Raw genomic sequence first — 21,985 nt, 5'->3', positions numbered from 1 at the left:
AAAGCACCCATCGTAATTGCTGAGCAGGAAGCGAAGTGAAATTGCAGGTGTTACTTCATCTTTTGAGGGCAGGTTATGCTGCGGCAGAAGCCAAGCAGGGGTTCAATGGAGCTCATGATGAGAGTCAGAAGCGGCATCCCATAAGAGCTATCTATTTTGAAAGTCCAGATGCTTTTCCTGAAATTGATGCATTCACTCTGGAAACAGCAAATTTGTTAGTATCTGTCTCACAACTTTAGACACGGTCAAGATATAGTGCTCCTTTACATCGTGGATTATTTTGTCTTGGGCAGATACAAATTGGAAATGGAGATCATTAGGCTTGATTTTAAATCAGGAATAGAAGCATTACTGAAAGAAAAACCAATTAAAGCTATATTTCTTGGCACTCGTATTGGTGATCCCAATGCAGTAAGTGTTTGAAGGAGTTTGATGCTTTTTGAGCGATCATATGCTGATTTTACAGTCACATAATCTTTTGTGGGTTCTGGAAGGTTGGGCAAGAGCAGTTTTCCCCTAGCTCAACAGGGTGGCCACCATTCATGCGTGTCAATCCAATTTTGGATTGGTCATACAGGTTCGGGTTGTCTGGATTTGTCTTCAGATACTGCTTCTTGTAAAGTGTTTCAGGCAATGCTTGTTTTTTGACTTGTCAACAGAGACGTGTGGGCTTTTCTACTTGCATGCAAAGGCCCCTATTGTAAGCTCTATGATCAAGGGTAAGATATTGTTAATGTCACTGCTTCACAAACCTTGTTACACAAGCTAAGACTATAATCTCATGTTATATTTTTTGGCACTTGTGCTGAAGGTACACATCCATTGGCAGTATTCACGACACTGTTCCTAATGGGGCTCTGTGCATTGAAAGCTGTCAAGTTGCTAGCAAGGAACCAGCTGAACCTGGAAGTCTTAAATATAGGCCTGCATACCTGCTGCGAGATGGAAGGTTGGAAAGGGCAGGAAGGTTGAAAAGGCCAAACAAGATGGAGAAGAAGAGAAGTGTCACCACAAATGGTGATGTAGGGGTTGTGCCCTGTGCGAACAGCTTGTTTGCAGCATCTGTTCTGGTTGTAGGAGATGAAATCTTGTATGTATTCATTCTTGAGCATATTCAAGCAAATGAAGTGGGTTTCTTGTTTGCTCAAAGAGGGTTCGCAATGTGTGCAGAAGAGGAGAAGTAGAAGACCATCTTGGTGTTTTCTTGAATAAAAAGCTTCACTCCATTGGTTGGGCTGTTACACGACGAGTGATTGTTGCTAATGATGTGCGTACTTTGGGTTTTCAGAGTCCAGAAAGATGATGAAAAAATTATATGATATATACTTGGCTTATAATTTATGTGCAGATAGATGCCATCTCAGAGGAGGTGGAACAGCGAGCTGAAGTCAATGACCTTGTAATGGTTCTTCTTGACAATCTTTCCTTTCGGTTTACAATTATGTTCTTGTATAAGTACAATTTATGGTGGGGAGTGCTTCTCATAAATTTTGATAGCAGGTTTTTGTTGTTGGCGGTGTGGGCTCATTACATTCAGACGTCTCGCTAGCGGGCATAGCAAAAGCTTTTGGAGTTCGCTTGGTAAGACCTCACTTGGTGATGAAGGCTTCTAGCGCTATAGGATGTGTCTATCATCCAGTTTCATACTGAGTGTTTATTGGCATACAATCCAAATGTAGGCTCCAGATGAAGAGTTTGAGGAATTTCTTAGACAGCAGCTTGGAGAGCTCTGCCCTGGTGATCAGAATGAGGTAGGTCTGATTTTAAGCTAGGTTGATATCATTGGGTAGTAAACGGCTGTTTTGAGCAGAGATTTCTTTGTCACTCAAGAGTTTTGGTGCTTAAATTTCAGATGGCAAAATTGCCAGAGGGAATTACAGAATTATGGCATCACAAAGATCTGGCTGTCCCCGTGGTAAGCAAAGTTTGCAGTGGGAGTCTGAACAGGATGAGTTTTCAAAGTCTTTATTCTCGTCAACAAATTAATTTCCACTCTGTAATTCCTGAACTAGTTCATGGTCCCGTTTGAGGTTTATTCCCACATTTATATGTGTATTGCCTTTGTGGTACACTTTATTCCATATATTCTTCATACCACAGTAGAGCAGTACACATGGCGGGTGATAGAAAGCCTTCACATATAGCTCTGTTCAACAACAGTGCCAATGTATCCTGCTGTGACATGGATGCTTAGTAACCGGACTATTGTGGCCATGTGATTGGCCTGAGTGTACCTATTAATGGCATCACATATCATACGGACAGTGAAGAGAGTAGAAGGTTGAGGTCGAGACCCCGGTGGCAATGGTAGAGAGGGCTAACTTGGCAATGTAATTAGGTTAGTCGCATAGTGTCCCCATGCGTGCGCAGAAGTAATGTGTGAAGGTGCTCGCTGCTCCTAGAAGAGTCTCCGTGCCTCTCTGGAATCCCAACTCAAAGCAAATTTTGATGGCGCACGCTCAAGCTGCACTAAAAATGTTCTGTCTTTCACCTCACAAGGCGTCAGAAGGTCATTTGTGGGTGTCAGTGTTTGGTGTCCCTGTTGCTACCTCTCTTGTAATCTGGCTCTTGTATCTCGACGCTCATCAGCATGCATGCTATGCTGAGGCATAGTGCCACTACCATGTCTCTGTATACCATGAGTGGCGAAAACCTTTCTCCGTTGTTGCAGCTGCATGAATAGCATCTGAAAGGTGGTACGCGAGAGGGAGAAGGGGGGGTGGGGGGCACGTGGTACCTTCTGAGGTCATCAAGCCCGGCCTCCTCAGAGTGCCTTTAGAGAGGGTGACAGGCTTAGCCTGTATGGCAGGAAAAGGGGGGAAGCCCTTGCATTTTTGGGCAGCCCCCACCTGCTCTTTTGTGCAGCCATCGGTGGTGCTTAGGTGACAAGGTGTTGGGGAGAAGTTCCATCATATATCGAACTTGTAGATGCACCTCGCCCTGTATCTCTTCAAGGCAGCAGGGTATCTCATCATCGAGGCACTTCTTTCAGTGGTGGTGCAGTCGGGAGTCGGTGGAGAGCAAAGGTCTCCGGCTTCTAGAGGGCTGTTGATTTGGAGCAGCCTTGAGACATGTATCCCCCTCTCTTTTTTTTTTTCTGAGAAAAAGATCCTTCTATTAGTTAATGAAAACTGCCCATAGGGCTACATCCACCTCTGCAAGAGAGGGCTACAACAAGCATGATGGGGAGACTCTCCCAATGAAAAAACAGCATATATACAATGGGGCTAAATCAAGAGATGGGAGGAGGGAAAAGCCACACAGGTGGACAGTAGTTCCATCTGAGCACCCCCTGGACCATGGTGTAGAAAGGCCCAGGGCGCCAGAGTCGAAGGAAAGCCTCGCGGCGCTCCCGCATGCGGTCGGAGCTGCCCTGTAGTCCCTCAAGCTGTCCTCTGAGAGTATGGATCAGCTCTAGCCAAAAGTCACGAACAGTCTCTGCTGGTGGCACAGGGCGAGCCTCAAAGATGCGGAAACAATGGGCCCGCCAGATGAACCAGAGAGCTAGGCTGCTGATGAGCTCCCAACACTCCTCTCTCTCACTGCACCACTCCTGTGGAGTAAGGTCTATAGCAGGCTGGAGTGTAGGTCGACCCCCCTGTATCACTATCATCCTGCTGGTGGAAGATAGCTCAAACTGAAGTGCCGGGCCCGTGAGGGTGGACCAAGCCGCTGTCCCCCAAGTGTACTGTCGAGCCGTGGAGAGGGCAGGCATCAGCCGAAGAACTCGTAGCCACACCTGCTGGGCCGAAGGACAATCCCAAAGACAGTGTCGCTGACTCTCCACCAACTGGTCACAGGCTGTACATGCGGCCGAGAGACCACTATGCACAAGCCAGCTCCCTACTGTTGTGGCTCTGTGTGCAACCAACCACTGGAACAAAGTGATGCGCCTCGGCTGTCTGGAGTCCCACAGCCTCTGCCAAAAAGCTGCCAAGAACTCAACTGTGAGGCTCTCCTCCTGCCAATGACGTGCTGCAGCTGGGTGGGCCTCTCTCTGTGCTGCAAGTATATGACGTCCAAGCCGAACAATGTACTGAAAGAAAGGGACTCCTGGGTGGTCTGCAGAAGAGAGGGGGTCCCTCCATAGCCACTCACCAGGATCCCATTGTACTCGTGCCAGTGGACAGCACTCCCAAGCCCATAGCCTCCAGTGTCTTGTCTCAAGAGCTGTTGGGTCAGGGTCTATGACACAAGTGCTCCCACAGATGCCCACACCTCGGATCCTCTGGAAACAGCACTCTGTTACCTGCGGGGCCTCGACTGCAACTCGCTGTAATCGTCCCCCACCCTGAAGCTCGAAGAACAGGGCTGGGACAGTCTCTGAGCAAGCCCTGACTGAAATGAGAACCTCCAGTCGTGTGAAGGCTCCCATCCACCGGGGTGCTACTGGCTCGAGAGGCGTGAGCCACTCAGTTGGAACTGACTCTGAGATGTCGTGACACATGCTCTGAACCCCTCTCATGCCCTGTAGCTGGACAGCCTGCACCTCCTCTGACAAACCTGTGAACTCTAGCCAGTCACCTAGAGAGCGCGCTGGACCTGCTGCCATGGGACCCCAAGAAACATGAGGCCTACTCCCCACCAAGTGGCCTCTCTGAGTGCTAACCATGGGGTTCCAGACGAGGGGCTGCCGTAGGCGCTCCTCCGTGCACGTCGGCTGTCTCTGCTCTAGGCCACGCCGTAATAGCTCCCAAGAACGAAGCAAACTCACAGCGAATCGGTCCTCCAGTCTCCTGCTCAAACCAACTCGGCGCAACTCTGTAAAGATCCATTTGGTCGAAGGTTGCCAAGGGCCTCCTGACTGAGGCACCCTGGCACGAAGCCTCTGCAGCAAGAACTCCTTCCAGGGCTCCTCGCCTGGAAGAAGTCCTCTGACGACGAACTTCCCAAGAAGGGCTTTGCTCTGCTGTGCTGGATCAATGATCCCAAGCCCTCCCTGAGAACAAGGAAGTGTGATGACCGACCAAGCCACCTTGGCTCGGGCAATCTGAGTGTCGCGACCTGACCAAAGGAAGTTCCTGATCAGCCTCTCTACCTGGCTGATGCAAGAACTCGAGAAGATCCAGCAAGAAGTGATGTACCACATAGTCGCCAACAACACCTGGTTGGCAACCACTACTCTACCAACCAGCGAAAGTCGTGTTGAGCTCCAATGTAACAGCTTTCTCCTGATGGACAGAAGGAGAGGAGCAATCTGCTGCTCGGGGGACAAATCCAAACCAACCTGACAACCCAAGTACCGAACTGCAGTCCCTGGAGGAATCCACCTGAAACCCTCTCTTGGCATCCAAACTGGCACAGGAGCACTACCAACCGAGAAAGCCATTGTCTTTCTCCAGTTGATCAATGTGCCCGATGCACAGCAGAAGGTCTCCAAAGCCTGCCCATATCCCTGTAAATTGGCCTCCTGGCCCTCTAAGTACAAGGCTGTGTCGTCGGCAAACTCAGCGTCCAGAAGCTCATCTCCCCGTATAGGGTGTGCTAAGCCCCTCAAACCTACCTGCTGTGACACCAAAAATCTGCTCATCGCCTCCGCATAGAACAGAAAGAGAAAGGGGGCAAGAGGACAACCTTGTTTGACCGATCGTGTGAGCATGAAGCGCTCACCTCTACCTCTTGCCAAAAGCACCTGACTGTGAGCCTGCCTGTACAAAGCTGACACCCCTCTGATCCAAGCATCTGAGAAGCCCATCCTGCGAAGCGTGCCCTCTAGAAAGTCCCAGTCAACTCTGTCGTATGCCTTCTCAAAATCGAGAAGAAGAATCACAAGGTCCTCCCCACGGAGACGTGCCAGGGCAGAAGCCTCCCAGAAAGTGAAGATGTTGTCAAGGATACTGCGTTCCTTGACAAAACGTGTCAGAGTCCCATGTATAAGGCTCTCTAAAAGTGGCTGAATCCTCAAACTCAGAGCCCTGGCAAGAATTTTGTAGGCTGAGTTGAGGATGGTGATGGGGCGCCACTGTCGAATCTCATCCAAGGAGCCACCCTCCTTCGGAATGAGGTAAATCAGGCCCTCACTCATGCTATCCGGCATCACTCCTGTGTGCAGAATGTACTGAAAGACACTACAAAGATCTGGGCCAAGCATGTCCCAGTACTCGAAGAAGAAGCTGGGAGTCAACCCATCCTCACCTGGACAGCTACCACGAGGGAGGGCCCTAAGAGCGGTGTACAGCTCCTCAAGCTGAAGAGGTAGCTCTAGCCTCTGGCGCATCTCCTCAGTCACAAGACAAGGCATCTGCGCCCAAACCTGCTCCCTGCATGCATCCTGTCTCTCTGACTGGGGCTCAGCCGACAGTAGCTCACGGTAAAAGTCAGTAGCAACTGCACGCATATCCTCAGGCTCACAAACAACTAACCCATCAGGTCTCCTCAGCTGATTGACCTTGGCATGCGAGTGCCGAGGTCCCACTGTCTCAAAAAAAGCACCTGTCACTCTGTCACCCACCTGAGTCCACTGAGATGCCTGTCGGTGAAAGGCAAACTCATGGCGCCTCTCCTCTGTGCAAGCAAGCTCCTGTCGAGCCTGCTGTAACTGCTCCTCCAACCATGGACTGTCTGGATGCTGCTCCTGCATCCTCTGTAGTGAAGCAATGCCTCGTCTGAGACGCTGCTCCTCCTCTCTCGCTGCAACCCATCGAGCCAAAGACTCCTGGAGAAAAAAGTGGCTAAGCTGAGCTAGGCCTAAGGCCACTCTGTCTGCAGGTAGAGCCTGGCTGTCCATGCCCTCTGTCCAGAGAGCCTCTATCCTCTCTCTGAGTGCTGAGTCCAACAAGACCCGCTCTGGGATGCGAAGCAACGTGCTCCCACTACTCTGCCTGTCTGCCACTGTGAGGATCACTGGTGCATGGTCCGAGAAGGATGTCCCTGCCAGGATGCCCATTGATCCCCCCAAGTCACTGAAGTGGTCACTAGTGTAGAAGCGATCTATCTGCAATAGATTCACTCCTCCCACTCTGCGGTCCGACCTAGAGAAGGCAAGACTCTCTGGAGGCCTCACAAAGCCAGAGTGCTGCCATGTATCCGAGACCCTCAAAGTCATACACAACCTCTCCCAAGCTGCTAACTCGACTCCATGTACAGTAGCATGGCTGCCTCCGATCCTGTCAGAGGGGTCCTCCAACATGTTGAAGTCCCCTCCTACACACCAATGGTCAACCTGTGGCAGAGACTCAACAATCTGTGACCAAAACTCTGCACGAGCACTTGCCACATTGGGCGCATAGATGTTCAGGAAGCCCACAAGGCCACCCTGAACCTGCAAAGTAATCCACTGAGCCCTGCCTGGCACAATAATCCCTCTGCCCACAATGGCCTGTTGCAATGAGTCCGCAATAGTCATACATACCCCACCCTGGATGCCTCCAGGTCCAAAAGCAGCTGACCAAAAGGTATCATAACGTCCCCGCAGAATCTGACCACATCGCCGAATGCGGCTCTCAGACAAATGGTGCTCCTGAAGCATAAGGAGATCAATCTCTCCTCCCACAAGGCAACGCTGAAGCTCCTGACGCAATCGGCCCCGCTGTCGCTGAAACTGGGGCCCACCTAATCCCTGCACGTTCCACGAGACGATCCTCATGGGGAGCGAGAGAGAACAGATGCTGCCGCAGTAGCAAGACGGGCTATCTTCGAGGCAGGCTTGGATGGGGAGTAATCCGCATCCGAGCGTCCTCTAGATAGGCGAGCCTGTAGTGAGTGCCTGGCCCAAGCCCATGCAGAGCGAGCCGTGCGTAAAGCAACCTCCTCTGTCCAGGAGTCCTCATGAATGTATACATAGCAAGGCAAACATTGCGTATCAGCAAAAAAGTACACCACAATGTGCCTACATCTTGCTGAGTCTGGGGGTGTCACCGCAAACTTGGCCAGTGGCCACAAAGTCAGCAACAAATCTGTAACTCCAAGTTCTCCCATGTGGTGAGAGAACTCGAGAACCTGTGTATGCAACCATCCCACCACTGAGTCTAGAGACCACTCTGTCTCGGTCCGACCACAGAGGGGAAAGGAGAAACCAACTGTCGAGTCCAAGGCCTCTGTCCCCCTAGCGGCGAGGAACAGAGCGTGGACCCTGAAGCAAGCTGCCTCGTGGTCTGCTGTGGAATCGCTGAGAAAGCGAGTGAATCCGTAATCGAAGAAATCCCAGCGGCGTCGGAGGTCAATGCTCGTCAGACCACGAGGGATAGTTGCAAGGGAAGATGTCTGAATCTGCAGAGGGGGCCGCAAGAAGGGCCGACCCTCTCTCGCTAGGCGACTCGTGGCAAAGGCGCTGCCAAGAGATCTCCTAGCCGCTGGCGAGGGACCAGTCTCCTGAGTCGACTGTGGCATTGAAGCAGGAGGAGGGGGAGAAGGAGCTGGGGGAGGCGGAGGAGAAACGAAGCGGGGTGGGGCGACAAAGACAGGGGGGCGAGGTGGGGAGTGGGCGGGAGCAGAGGGCGGGGGAGGGGATGAGGGGAAATTTGAGGGTGGGGTGGCTGGCGAGGGTGAAGCGGAAGTGGAGGCTGGCGTAGGGGGCTCCTCCTGCTCAAGAGGACCAAAGCGGTTCCCTGTGGGAACCCACTGCTACTGAGTAGGCACCTGAGGGCCACTCTGAGTGCCAAGCTGCCGCTGTGGCCCCTGGCGTCGACGGCCACGGGCCTGCTGCGATCCCTCCTCCGCTAGAGCCCCAGGCTCGGAGGGTGGCTCAGCATCTATGCGCTGTGACGTTGGCTGTGGCTGCGGCCCAGCCTTGGCAGGCTGGGGTTGAGGCTGAGGTGCAGGTCGTGGCCTCCTCCGTGGACAGGTCTTGGCTAGATGGCCCATCTGTCTGCAAATGAAGCACTGGTTCGGGAGACCCGAGTACTCCACACTCTGTCTAAACCAACCCCCACTCACCCGAGGCAGAAGGATGACCTTCGGGAGCGTGTGGGTATCTCTGACCAAAACTCGAACTGAAGGGATGCCAGCCGCCTTGGCAGCTACTGATGCTGCCGTACGAGGTGTCTCCAGGACAGTCCCGATGGCGGAGCCAATCCTGGAGAGAAGTGGAAGGTACTCCCTCCGTAAACCCGGAAAGCAGACTGAGATGGGGATGTCTGCCTCCTCTACTAGCACATCCGAAGTCGGGTCAAAACCATGTCGCCACTGTCGAAAGTGGGCGCGTGATGCTCGGATGGCCAGTGGACTCATAGCTATGACCTTGGAGGCCATCTCGGAAGTCTCGAACTCGATCTGGTAGTACCCCCGTCTGAGGATCTGGACATCCAAAATCTTGCCCACCTCTGCGAGAAGGCGGGCCTGGAGAAGGTCTCGCAACTCTCCTCTGCTAGGACGGGTGCCGAGAACCTTGCAGATGACAGAAGTCGCCTGCAAGCGCTCTACCTCTGCGGCAAGGCTCGCTTGCTCTGTCGGCGAAAGAGCAAGTCAAATGGTGGGCTCAGCGGGGTCGGGCGAGGGGGCTTTGGATGAGTCCCTCTGTGGCGGAGCTGGAGCCTCCATCTGTGTCTATTGCTGAGGCGAAGAAGCGGTCGATGAAGGCGCTCTGCAACCGAGCACGCCGAGCATTGCTTGAAGTAACAGAGATGCAGAGCCAAGTGCAGGTCCTTCAGGATTGACGAAGACGGGGGGGGGGGGGGGGGGGGGGGGGGGGAAGAAAAACGGCAGCAAAGCGAGGAAAAAAGGGCAGCGGGGGGGGGGAAGGTGGCGTGAGAAGGGGGGCGCTGCGGGCTGGCGGGGAGGCAGCACGAGGCGAGGCTGCAGGCGGCTGCAAGCGGGGGCAGGAGGGGCAGGCTGGAGTGGCTGGCGCGCGCGAGCGGGCAGGCAGGCAGGGCGGCAATGCGAGGGGCAGGCAGGGGACGGGAGGCAGCAGGGGGGGGGGGGGGGGAGCGATGGCGCAGAGGGGGAGGGGGGCGAGCAGCGTCCAGATTCTCAGGTATCCCCCTCTCTTAGTCTTGACCCTGTACTTGGAATGGGGTGCAACATTGCCTTGTTTCTAGAGATTGTCAGATTTGCTGCCTATGTTGAGGCTTTGTAAGAGGTTATGTCAGCGATAAGCATCACAAGCTAAACAGAAATGATGGTGAAAATACCCTTGAAACATGACAATTACAATAAACCATAGGGGAAAAACCACCAGTGATACAAAGTTATAGAAGATGTGTGATACATGAAAGGCTACGGACAAAGGAGGGAAGGAGAACTGTAGTAAAGAGCTGAAGGCCACCTGAAACTTGCAACAGAGAGGCCGAAGACTCCACCTAAGAATCTCCAGTAGCAGGTTCGGATATCCAGGCTAAAAAGTGCACTCTAGGAGAATCGGCATCACCACCGCACAGAGATAGCCATCTAAGGGGTATGACACTCTTCAACCCGCAAAATGATAAGCAAGGAACAATTTGCTAACAAGTGGAAAATATAAGTGTATAAAGTCATGCCAAGCGGTCCTCCCAACTCTTGCTCAGTCGAACTTGGCGCATCTCTATAACAATCCACCTCGTGGACGGGCTCCATGGGCCGCTCGTACTCTGACCACAAAAGTTCCTGATCAGCCTCTCTAGCTGTCTAATGCAAAAGCTTGAGAAGATCAAGTAAGATGTGATGTACCACATAGTAGCCCAAAGCACCTGGTTGGCCACTACAACTCTGTCAGCCAAAGAGAGCCGTACCAGGCTCCAATGTACCTATTTCCTCCTAATGGAGAGTAGTCGACTGTCTGCTGCTCTGGAGATTTGACAGCCCAAGTAACGTAGAGAAGTCCCTAGGGGGATCCTGTAGCAGGTTACAGTGTCACTTTCACAGGACACAGTTAGTACAATTGGTCTAGGCTGGTTCACACTGGACGGACCCTCTGGACCCTCCGGCCTAGGGAGTGACACGTGGCAAGGTACCGACGGTGGTCTAGTGGACCTCGTGGCCAGGTCACCACATGGCTGACATTTATGAGCCGTTGGTGGCTCTTTATGGTTGTACATATGAGTAGTCGTTCTGGGCCATTTCTATTATCTTGTACGTAGTCGTCTAGAGAGGGTCTTACATAGAGCACTGCTTCACCATCCCTGCACATCTGAGCCTCGACACCCCATTTGTACCTGTGAGTCCTGGGCTGGAGCTGAGTGTGCTGCCACGCCAGAGTCTGTACATGGTTCTTTGAGCTAGTCGAGTCCACATGTTCTGGTCCACTGTTGTGTCTCTGTTGTTATCCATTGTTCCTGTGTTTCATTCTGTTTGAGAGAGTTTCCATTTGTTTGAGTGAGATTGTCACGCACATTGCACTGAGGGGCACCCACACTGTAGAGAGCACGACACATTATCCGCGCTATAGGTGCTCTCATTTTGGCGATCACGGTGGGACCTCAACTGAAGTCTCACTCTGTTGAGTAGCTGGTTTCTTCGCTTCGCCTGTGCAGCCTGTTGGTCTGGTCCTCTCTCGCCTTGGTCCACCCAGTGCTCGTCCTGGTCTAGTCCTTCTCGTCCTTGGTCTAGTCCTTCTTCGTCCTGGTCCAGGCCAGGTGGTCTAGTCACTCGCCCCGGTCTAGTAGAGTCTAGACCAATGTTCAGCCAAGTGAAGGTTGTCTTGCCCAAGTGAAGGTGTTCTTGCCCAAAGCTTGGTGGGGTTGGCGGTTACTGCATGACACATACAAGGAGGTCTTTGGAGTGTCAAAGTGCACTACTGAGTCCTCTGAAGTACTACCACAGACGGCGTCAACCCTTGGTGCCCAGTAGAAGCATATTAACACCATCACCCATACCTACTCATACGGCTACCTCCATTCCTTCTAGCGGTTCTACATCCTCCAGGTCACCTTCTCCGGTGAGGCTCTCCCCCATTTTGTTATAGCAAGCTAGTGAGCAACAGACTCAAGAGCAAGAGGCCATGGAGGAGCTCACAAGTGTTCTGGCAAAGGTGAACATCAAGTTCCCTACCTTTAAAGGTCTCTCCGCTGAAGATGCAGACGACCATGCTCGGAGGTTTGTCTCTCTTTGCAGAGGTCGCGGCCTCAACAGAGAAGACGCATACCTGGTGCTCTTCCTGTCCACCTTGGATGGTCTTGCAGATAAATGGTACAGTCAGTTTGCTGAAAACCACTTTACTACTTGGACCATGTTAAGACAGCAGTTCTGTGAAGCTTTCCGACCAGGGGATTATCAAGAGAAGATTCTAGATGAGTTGGCCAACTTGTTGCTCCAGCCCAAGGAGACATTTGCAGAGCTCATGACCAGAACAAAGTCCCTGGTCGCCAAGCTGCCTCAGCAACCAGGGGAATTCATGGTGAAGAAGTGGGTAGAGAAGGCTCTGCCTAAGACTTCTCAACAAAAGCTCAGAGAACGTCTCCGTGCTGAAGCTAGTCTGGAGGACTTTGTTGCTACTGGTACTAGAATAGAGGGAGCAAGAAGGCAGTTCACTGACTCTCCTCAGTTAGATACTGCCCCTGTACTCGTGGACAGTCCATCAGACCCCTTGACTTCTTTAAGAAGGGAACTGGAAGCCCTAAAGTTACAGCGGGCCCTTCAAGAAGAGAGATCCTTCTCTCTCAGACAGGAGAAGCCTCCACATCATGAGGCATTGGAACAAATTAAATGTGAGCTAGAAGAGCTCAAGTGTCAGCAAGAGACTAAGGCTACGGTTTGGTGTAGCTCATGACGCTCTCCAGGGCACCCTCCACAAGAATGCCCCCTTCGGGTTTACTGCCACTTCTGTGAAAAATCTGGACATGAGGACAAGGATTGTTACTACCTCAAGGGATTGCGACAAATACAACAAAGTCTTGGTCCTTCTCTTCAGCAAGGGCCAGCACCTGCATCCAACATGGTTTCTCCCTGTGGCCATCCACACCATATGCCACCTTTGCTGACAGCCCCTCTTATGCAAGGTATGCAGAGCACTTTTCCCTCTCGGAGCTTTTATCAGACCCATGCCCCCTCACCACCTCATAGCTTCTATGCCTCCACCTCCAACTCCATGGAGCAAGGACCACCTCGTCCTTCGACTCGTCCAGTGAATCGGCCCATTTTGTGCTACAGATGCGGGGAATATGGTCATTACCAAAGCAAATGCCCTCTGCCCGAAGGGTCTCCTCCCTGCCGTCATTGCCCTGATATGAAGGATCACTACAGTAAGGATTGCCCTAAAATTCGTGCATCTACGGCTTCGAACCCAAGTCAAAGCCAGACTGAGTTTGCCTTTCCCAAGCTCAATTTGATGGCAGTTAGCACTGTTTCTCAGCCGCCCCCTTCTACCCACGTGGTTATCCCTCAAAATAAGCCGCTGCAGTTGGCAGAGGAGCCATCAGGCGTCCTCACTTGGGCCCAGAGAGCCGCTCTCGGTCTTAGCATTCCATCAAGTTCAACTCCCCCACACATTGTCACACCAGTGGGTACCCTGCCTGCAGCTGTTAACAAGCCATCCCCTAGTGCCATGAAAGAATCCAAATCTTTGCTCTCAGATATTGATGAAGCTTTCTTGGAAGCAGTTTCCGATTTACAGAAGATCAAAGTACCAGAGGAACAACAACAGGTAGAAAAAGCGAAGCATACAGCAGAGACAATCTTGAAGAACACTTTCCAACAAGTGTCCCTCTATGACATGTTACGGCTAGATGCGAGTTTCAGAAGTGACACCCTTGCAGTCATTCAGTCACTTTACCCTGGAGCAGGTCCTAGTGGCGGGCACCTCCCAGTGCGACCGTCAGAGTCCTATATGATATCCAATCCTGCTGCTCCACTCACTGATTATAGAAGCCCTCGCCTGACAATGTCCGTTTTGGGTCGACAATTCTCAGGAGTGATAGTGGATGGTGGATGTGGCATCAACCTGATGCCCGAGTTCACTATGTTAGCTCTAGGTCTACAACCTACTCGCCCTGCTCCCTTCACAGTTACATTGGCCGACCAACGGACAGTCTACCCAGTGGGCATAATGAACAATGTGCCTCTGCAGGTACAAGACTTTACTTTTAACTTGGATTTTGTTGTGGTTCGTCTTTCCCAGGTTGAGGGCGGATTTCCTTTGCTCATTGGAAGACCATGGCTGCGACATACTAAAGCACTTCATGATTGGGGAAACGACGCAATGTGGATACATACTTTTGGCTCCTCGATGCAACCCATTCTCTTAGAAGGTGGTAGGGATCCCGTGGTGCAGCAAGTTTCTTTGTCAATGGAAACCAAACCTGAACAAGAACATCGTACTACACCTGAAGGGTCAGATGAAGATCTGCTGGAGTGGTTAGAGGCTACCAAATCTATGCCTTGTTATGGAGTCTCTATTCACTCTTTGCATGAAGGTACACCCTCTTCCATTGTTTCCACAGTAACTAGCCCCAATGAGCCACCTGAGCCAGCTCAAAGGTTGAAGGCCATAGAAAAAACTCTGGATGCGCCCTCGGGGGAAGTCTTTGAAATTGGTGAGCCTATGGAGGAAAATAGAAGTGGAAAGAAATCTCCTCGACAGAAGTTCACCCAACATAAAAAATCAGCCCCATTGGTGTCTGCTTCTCCCAGAATAAAGCTCCCTTCACAGAGCTCGTCCTGCGTGATGAATTCCATTCTCTTTATAGTTGTCCTGCTCATAGTGGCTGCGCTCTGTAGCATCTCCTCTTTCAACCAGGGGACCATGGATTTCATCTACTGCCCTAGCCCCCCTCGCCCTACCCACCCCCTCCTTCACCCTCGCCCCTACCCTCCCCCTTCGCCCTCGCCCCTACCCACCCCCTCTCTTACCCTCGCCCCTACCCACCCCCTCCCCACTCTCGCCCCTACCCTCCCCCTCACATCCCTCGTCCCTACCTAGCCCCCCTCGCCCCTACCCACCCCCTCTCTTACCCTCGCCCCTATCCACCCCCTCTCGCCCCTACCCTCCCCCTCACATCCCTCGTCCCTACCCAGCCCCCCTCGCCCCTACCCTCCCCCTCAACTTCCCCTTCCCCTAAACAGCCCCCCTCTCCACCATCAGCAGCTGAAGCTGATTTGAGGCCAAAAACATCAGCAGCTGAAGCTGATTTGCTGACAAAAACCAGTCAATACATCTAGAAGAAGACACAATCCATCCATCCTCTATGGAAATTCTAGCTGCGAGCATCGGCTCCTGTTCTAAAGGCCTCTCTGACATGCCTCCTTCAGAGCAGCTACACTTCATTGCTTTTCATCTCGAGTAGTGTTAGGGAATAAAGGTCTAAGTGCCTTGTACTTATAACTTATAAGTTAAAAAGACTTATAAGTGAGGGGGCCCAAGTGTGAATGGTCCCCTAGTCACTTACTCATATACTCAAATGTGAAGCCCAAAAGAACACTAGCGTGGCTTTTCCCAAAAATTCAACGAGCTCTCTCTCTCTCTCTCACGTTTTCTCTGCGTGTGCTCTTTCTGCGCCAATCTCCTCTTCTCCTTCACTCTCATTGCATAGGACAGCAAGTGGGCTCTCTCTCCTGCTCCCCCACACATGGTATCAGAGCTCTAGGGTTTCCAAGAGAGCCATCTTCGCAACACAGATCAGAATTCTGTTCTTGCTCGCTGTGGGAAGGATATTCAACCGTTTTCGATCAACTCTGTCGCGAAGGGATCCTCTCACCGTGTAGAATCGACCTCCGGTGACAGTTTCCCCAAAATTAGGGTTTCAAAAACTGGCGAACAGCAGCCTATTTCTGCTGAAATTGACCAATTTCGGGGTCAATTTGATGCAATTTCATTAGGGCAAGTCTCACAGGTCAATCTTACAGGTGTTTCCACCAACGAGGTTCTGAAAATTCAGCAAAACAGGTGTTTACAGGTCTGATTTTTGCCCTAAAACAGGGAATTTCAGCAAGCAAATGATGTATACACCTTGTGGAAACCTTTGGTAAGGGTTTGACAGTGAATGTACGCCGTTTTGGGGTGATTTTGCGTGAAATTTGCTCGCTGTTTTTCTGTAACAGCAAGCTGTTTTTTGCCCGATTGTGCACATTTGGGCGTGTTTAGGTCGGCAAAACAGGGTTTCAGTGTTTGCAATCACTCAGAATGGCTTCTAGCGGTGAAAGTGGCAATTTGTTGCACATTCGCAAGCTTGAAGGTGCCCATAACTTTGCTATATGGAAGAAGCAATGTTATAATGTGATGTTGCAGAAGAAACAGGCGAAACCTATTAAGTTACAGGGTGTGAAACCGGTTGATATGGAGGTTGAAGAATGGGAAGAAGTGGACGAGTTGGCTCGTTCCACGATCATGCTTTCGGTGTCTGAGAATTTACTCTTCAATGTAGAGAATGAGCAAACAACATGGGGCATGTGGAAGCGTTTAGACGAGTTGTATGCACAGCAGAGTGCTGCCAGTAAAGTGTATTGGCTTAAGAAGCTTATGGATCTCCGCATGAAGGAGGGCACGCACATGTCAGTGCACCTCAATGAATTCAATTCTATTTTCAGCCAACTGACAGAGCTGAAATTCACGATTGATGAGGAGTTCAAAGCTACTTTTCTGCTATGCACATTGCCCGAGAGTTGGGATGTATTCCGGACAGCTCTTAGTAACTCAAGTGCGTCACTTAAGTATGCAGATGTAGAGAGTTCTCTCTTGATGGAAGAGATGAACAGGAAGAACACCACAGGTGGGTCTTCTAATGCATTGCACTTGAGAGGCAGGTCTCAACAGAGGGAGAAATCTGACAGTAAGGACAGGGCACGCAGCAAATCTCGTAGGAAAGATGTTGTGTGTCATCATTGTGGAAAGAAAGGGCATTATAAACAGGAATGCTATGAGTGGAAGAAAGAGAAGAACAAGGGTGCTGAAACTGATGCAAAGGACAAGGGAAATGCCAAGAAGAGCACTGTGTTGATTGAGGAAATCAATGTTGCTAGTAGTTGTGACAGTGACAGCAGCACTGATGTACTCAATGCCTCTTCTGTGGATGCACATACCCTTGCTATGGGTTCTGATGTGGACATGCATACTTGGATTCCTGATTCAGGTGCCTCCTTTCATGTAACACCTCATAGGGATTGGTTTACACAGTACTCAGGTGAGGTGCAGGGCACTGTTTATTTGGGAGACAACTATGCATGTGACATTGCAGGTATTGGCAGTGTCCAGTTTTCTTTTGCTGATGGTATGACTTTTGTTTTGCACAAAGTACGTCATGTGCCACAACTCAAGAAGAGTTTGATTAGTACAGGGCAGCTAGATGATGCAGGCTATCACACCACTTTTGGTGATAGCAAGTGGAAAATTTGTAAAGGGGCCCGGATTGTAGCCAAGGGTTGTAAATCGGACACTTTGTATCCTTTGCATGTATCTAGTGTGCGTGACCATGTTGTCGCCGTAACCGAGCAGCCAAGTGTTTCTTTGTGGCATGGCCGGTTGGGACACATGAGTAAAAGAGGAATGGAAACTCTGTCTCGTTGTGGTTATTTGCCGTGTTTGAGGTATGCTGATTTTTCTCATTGTGAGCACTATATTTATGGTAAGCACAGTCAAACACCGCACAAAAGGTCTCTTTGAAGTCTGACAGGTTAGACTTAGTGCATTCCGATGTATGTGAAATGCCACAGTTGTCCTTAGGGGGAAAGAAATATTTTGTCTTGTTTATCGATGATGCTACACGTAAGGTGTGGGTGTATCCAACACGTGCTAAAAGCGATGTTTTGGATACTTTCAAGAAGTTTCTTGCGTTTGTTGAGAATCAAACTGACAAGAAGCTTAGGTCTTTGCGCTCAGACAATGGGGGGGAGTATGTATCAAAAGCATTTATAGACTTTTGTGCTACTAAAGGTATTAAAAGAGAGCTCACGGCTCCTTTTAATCCCTCTCAGAATGGAGTTGCAGAGAGGTTGAACCGGACTATCCAAGAGAAAGTTCGGAGTATGCTGTCACATGCTGCATTACCTCATGGTTTTTGGGCAGAAGCTGTGCAAACAGCTATTCACTTGATTAATCGCTCACCTAGCAAGGCTTTGGGTGGAAAGGTGCCTGAGGAGGTGTGGTCTGGCAAACCACCCTCATATGCACATTTAAAGTTGTTTGGTTGTGAGGCCTATGTTCACATCCGGAGTGAACTGCGCACCAAACTAGAACCAAAGTCTCATAAATGCATTTTCCTAGGATATGGTGAGGATGGTGAAATGGGGTATAGATTATGGGATCTCGCATTACGGAAAATCATACACAACAATGATGTCATCTTCAATGAGAATTGCATGCACAAACAGCCCACAAAGGTCGAGGAAGTGCGCCGGGTTGTTTTTCGTGAAGATGTTACATATGGACAGCCAAGAAGGCCCAATGTTCAACAGCCTTTACATGCTGAAAATGGTGCTGAAAATCAGTCATTAGCTGCTCAAAATTAGCCCCAACAAGTTGCCATTGATGCACCACAGGTAGGGGAACAGGTTGATGCTCCTAGACCGCCCGTTGTTGCGATGCAACCGGCTGAACAGCCTGCTGTTTTTGATGGTTTACAGGCTGAAAATCCACCTGTTATGGATCATTGGGTGCGTAGGTCTACTCGGGTGACAAGGCCCCCCGATAGATATGAACCGTCTTTGGACTATGTCATGCTTACTGATTGTGGTGAGCCGTCTTGCTATAAAGAGGCTATGCAACGGGAAGACAGTAAGAAATGGTTCAAAGCAATGGTTTCGGAAATGCAGTCTTTGGAGAAAAACCATACATGGGACTTGGTTGATTTGCCTAAAGGGCATAAGGCTCTGCCATGTAAATGGGTTTACAAGGCCAAGGTCACATCTGATGCTTCTTCTAAGTACAAGGCACGTTTGGTTGCTAAAGGGTACAAGCAAAAGCATGGTGTGGATTTTGATGAAATTTTTTCTCCTGTTGTAAAGCTTGCCACATTACGTCTTGTTTTAGGCCTGGTTGCTTCTGAAGATATGGAGTTAAAGCAAATGGATGTCAAAACAACGTTTTTGCATGGCGATTTGCTTGAGATAATCTATATGATGCAGTCAGAAGGTTTTGTGTCAAAGGGGCAAGAGAAGAAAGTATGTAGACTCTTGAAGAGTTTGTATGGTTTGAAACAATCTCCCCGTGCATGGTATCACAAGTTTGATACATTCATGAGGTCTCAAGGATACAAAAGAAGTAATTCTGATCATTGTTTGTATATAAAAACGGCAGGTGATGGATCTCTTCTATTGCTGATTTTGTATGTTGATGACATGCTTATTGCGGGTAACAATGTCACGGAGTTGGATGCATTACAGCAAAGCTTAAAGAATCGCTTTGACATGAAGGATCTTGGTGATGCTAATCATATTTTGGGCATGCGTATCTCTCGAGATAGACCAAACAGGCGTCTGTATCTATCTCAACGAGATTATGTTAATAAGGTGCTACATCGTTTTCATAGGGATGGGGGAAAGACACTTGGTACTCCGCTGCCTCCATATGTAAAACTGACTGCACATGACTGCCCAAACACAGATGATATGCGGGCTGAAATGGCCAAGATTCCTTATGCATCAGCCGTTGGCAGTTTGATGTATGCTATGGTTGCTACACGTCCGGACATTGCATTTGCGGTGGGAGTGGTAAGCAGGTACATGAGCAATCCTGGCAAAAAGCATTGGGAAGCAGTGAAGTGTATCTTGAGATACTTGAAAGGCATTAAAGACTTGTGCATCTGTTTTGGGAAGAGTGAGACATCTGTGCATGGCTTTACAGATGCAGATTTTGCTGGACATCCAGATTGCAGGAAGTCTACCTCTGGATATGTGTTTACATTCACAGGAGGTGTAGTTTCTTGGATTTCTAGACTGCAAAAATGTGTTGCTTTGTCTACCACTGAGGTTGAGTATGTGGCTGCCACTAAGGCATGCAAAGAAGCTTTGTGGCTCATGCGTTTGGTAGAAGAGCTTGGCATTAAGTCACCGGTTCCTGTGCTACACTGTGATAGTCATAGTGCTATTATGCTTGCAAGGAATCCTGTTTTTCATGCCAAGACAAAGCACATAGAGGTGAAGTATCATTTTATCAGGAGTGTACTTGATGACAAGAGCATTACACTTGTCAAGGTGCACATAGATGACAATCCTGTAGATCTTTTGACCAAGAGTCTTCCAGCAGAGCGGTTTGCATATTGCCGTCAGATGATGGGTGTTGGATGAGTAAGTGCATGATCAGCTGTTGTATCATAGTTAGCTGATTCTTTGATCTCCCAAGGTACATTGCCTTTAGGTGGGAGGTTGTTAGGGAATAAAGGCCTAAGTGCCTTGTACTTATAACTTATAAGTTAAAAAGACTTATAAGTGAGGGGGCCCAAGTGTGAATGGCCCCCTAGTCACTTACTCATATACTCAAATGTGAAGCCCAGAAGAACACTAGCGTGGCTTTTCCCAAAAATTCAACGAGCTCTCTCTCTCTCTCTCTCTCTCACGTTTTCTCTGCGTGTGCTCTTTCTGCCCCAATCTCCTCTTCTCCTTCACTCTCATTGCATAGGACAGCAAGTGGGCTCTCTCTCCTGCTCCCCCACAAGTAGTGCCAAGAGTTTGCTGCAGCTCTTCACACTCTACTTGGAACTTTTTAGAGTATTCTTGAACTGTCATCATCTCTGCTTATGAATCCGCCATCCTCTGTTCGAGCAGAGAAACCTCCTCCTCCAAGTGTTGAATTCTCTTGTGAGCTGAAATCATTTCTTGCATGGGTGATATACATGTGGTACCTATTGGTTTTACTTCCTAGTTTTTCAATATTTCCTCTCACCGAGACGGTGAGCGGTCTTGTGGCGGGCAACCTGTAGCAGGCTACAGTGTCACTTTCACAGGACACAGTTAGTACAGTTGGTCTAGGCTGGTTCACACTGGACGGACCCTCTGGACCCTCCGGCCTAGGGAGTGACACGTGGCAAGGTACCGACGGTGGTCTAGTGGACCTCGTGGCCAGGTCACCACATGGCTGACATTTATGAGCCGTTGGTGGCTCTTTATGGTTGTACATATGAGTAGTCGTTTTGGGCTAGTTCTATTATCTTGTACGTAGTCGTCTAGAGAGGGTCTTACACAGAGCACTGCTTCACCATCCCTGCACATCTGAGCCTCGACACCCCATTTGTACCTGTGAGTCCTGGGCTGGAGCTGAGTGTGTTGCCACGCCAGAGTCTGTACATGGTTCTTTGAGCTAGTCGAGTCGACATGTTCTGGTCCACTGTTGTGTCTCTGTTGTTATCCATTGTTCCTGTGTTTCATTCTGTTTGAGAGAGTTTCCATTTGTTTGAGTGAGATTGTCATGCACATGGCACTGAGGGGCACCCACACTGTAGAGAGCACGACACATTATCCGCGCTACAGATCCACCTGAAGCCCTCTCTTGGCGACCAACCGGGCGTAGGAGCAGTGCCAACCCAGAAAGCCACTGTTTTCGTTCAGTTGATTAGTGCTCTTGATGCACAACAAAACACCTCAAGAGCTTGCTCACACATGTGCAGATTGGCCTCTTGGCCCTCCAAGTACATGCCTGAGTCGTGAGCAAACTGAGCGTCCAGCAACTCCTCTCCCCTAATAGGAAGCTCTAAACCACGCATAGAAGAGAGAAAGGAAGGCGGCCAGAGGACAACCCTGTCTAGCCGAATGCGTGAGCATGAAGCGTTCCCCTCTTCCCCCTGCCAAGAGCACCTGAGTGTGCACACATCTGTAGAGAGCTGACACTCCTCTGATCCAAGCATCTAAAAACCCCATCTTGTCCAGAGTGCCCTCCAAGAAATCCCGGTCAACCTTGTCATACGTCTTCTCAAAATCGAGGAGTATCACAAGATCTTGTCCTCGGAGACATGTGAGGACAGAGGCCTTCTAAAAGGTAAAGATGTTGTCAAGGATACTACGCTCCTTGACAAAACATGTCTAGGTCTCATGTATAATGCTCTCAAGTAGCGGTTGAATCCTCAAACTTAGAGCCTTCGTTAAGATTATGTAGAGTGAGTTGAGAATGGTGATGGGCCGCCACTCCCGAATCTCATTCAAGGAGCCTCCCTGTCACATGCGCACTACACTTGCGCCACATAGACAATCTTTTGCTATAGTCTAGCGTCAGTCC

The 21,985-nt window shown here is 50.1% G+C and overlaps 1 protein-coding gene across 1 annotated transcript in view; it reads left to right on the top strand.

Moving 5' to 3' along the window:
• LOC147423539 (phosphoadenosine phosphosulfate (PAPS) reductase family protein) overlaps positions 1-21,985 on the top strand; it is a 93,187-nt gene that overhangs the window by 54,185 nt on the left and 17,017 nt on the right. The window contains exons 3-12 of the mRNA XM_086501866.1: positions 48-214; positions 294-411; positions 495-577; positions 660-719; positions 812-1,090; positions 1,171-1,267; positions 1,349-1,399; positions 1,501-1,581; positions 1,680-1,751; positions 1,853-1,915. Coding sequence (XP_086357992.1) covers positions 48-214; positions 294-411; positions 495-577; positions 660-719; positions 812-1,090; positions 1,171-1,267; positions 1,349-1,399; positions 1,501-1,581; positions 1,680-1,751; positions 1,853-1,915 — 1,071 coding nt within the window. The remainder of the gene's footprint in view (positions 1-47; positions 215-293; positions 412-494; positions 578-659; positions 720-811; positions 1,091-1,170; positions 1,268-1,348; positions 1,400-1,500; positions 1,582-1,679; positions 1,752-1,852; positions 1,916-21,985) is intronic.

The sequence above is a fragment of the Adiantum capillus-veneris genome, chromosome 26, assembly GCF_014529385.1.
Source record: "Adiantum capillus-veneris isolate H3 chromosome 26, ASM1452938v2, whole genome shotgun sequence".
Taxonomy (NCBI): Eukaryota; Viridiplantae; Streptophyta; class Polypodiopsida; order Polypodiales; family Pteridaceae; genus Adiantum; species Adiantum capillus-veneris.
This window is presented reverse-complemented; position numbering and strand designations above follow the sequence as displayed.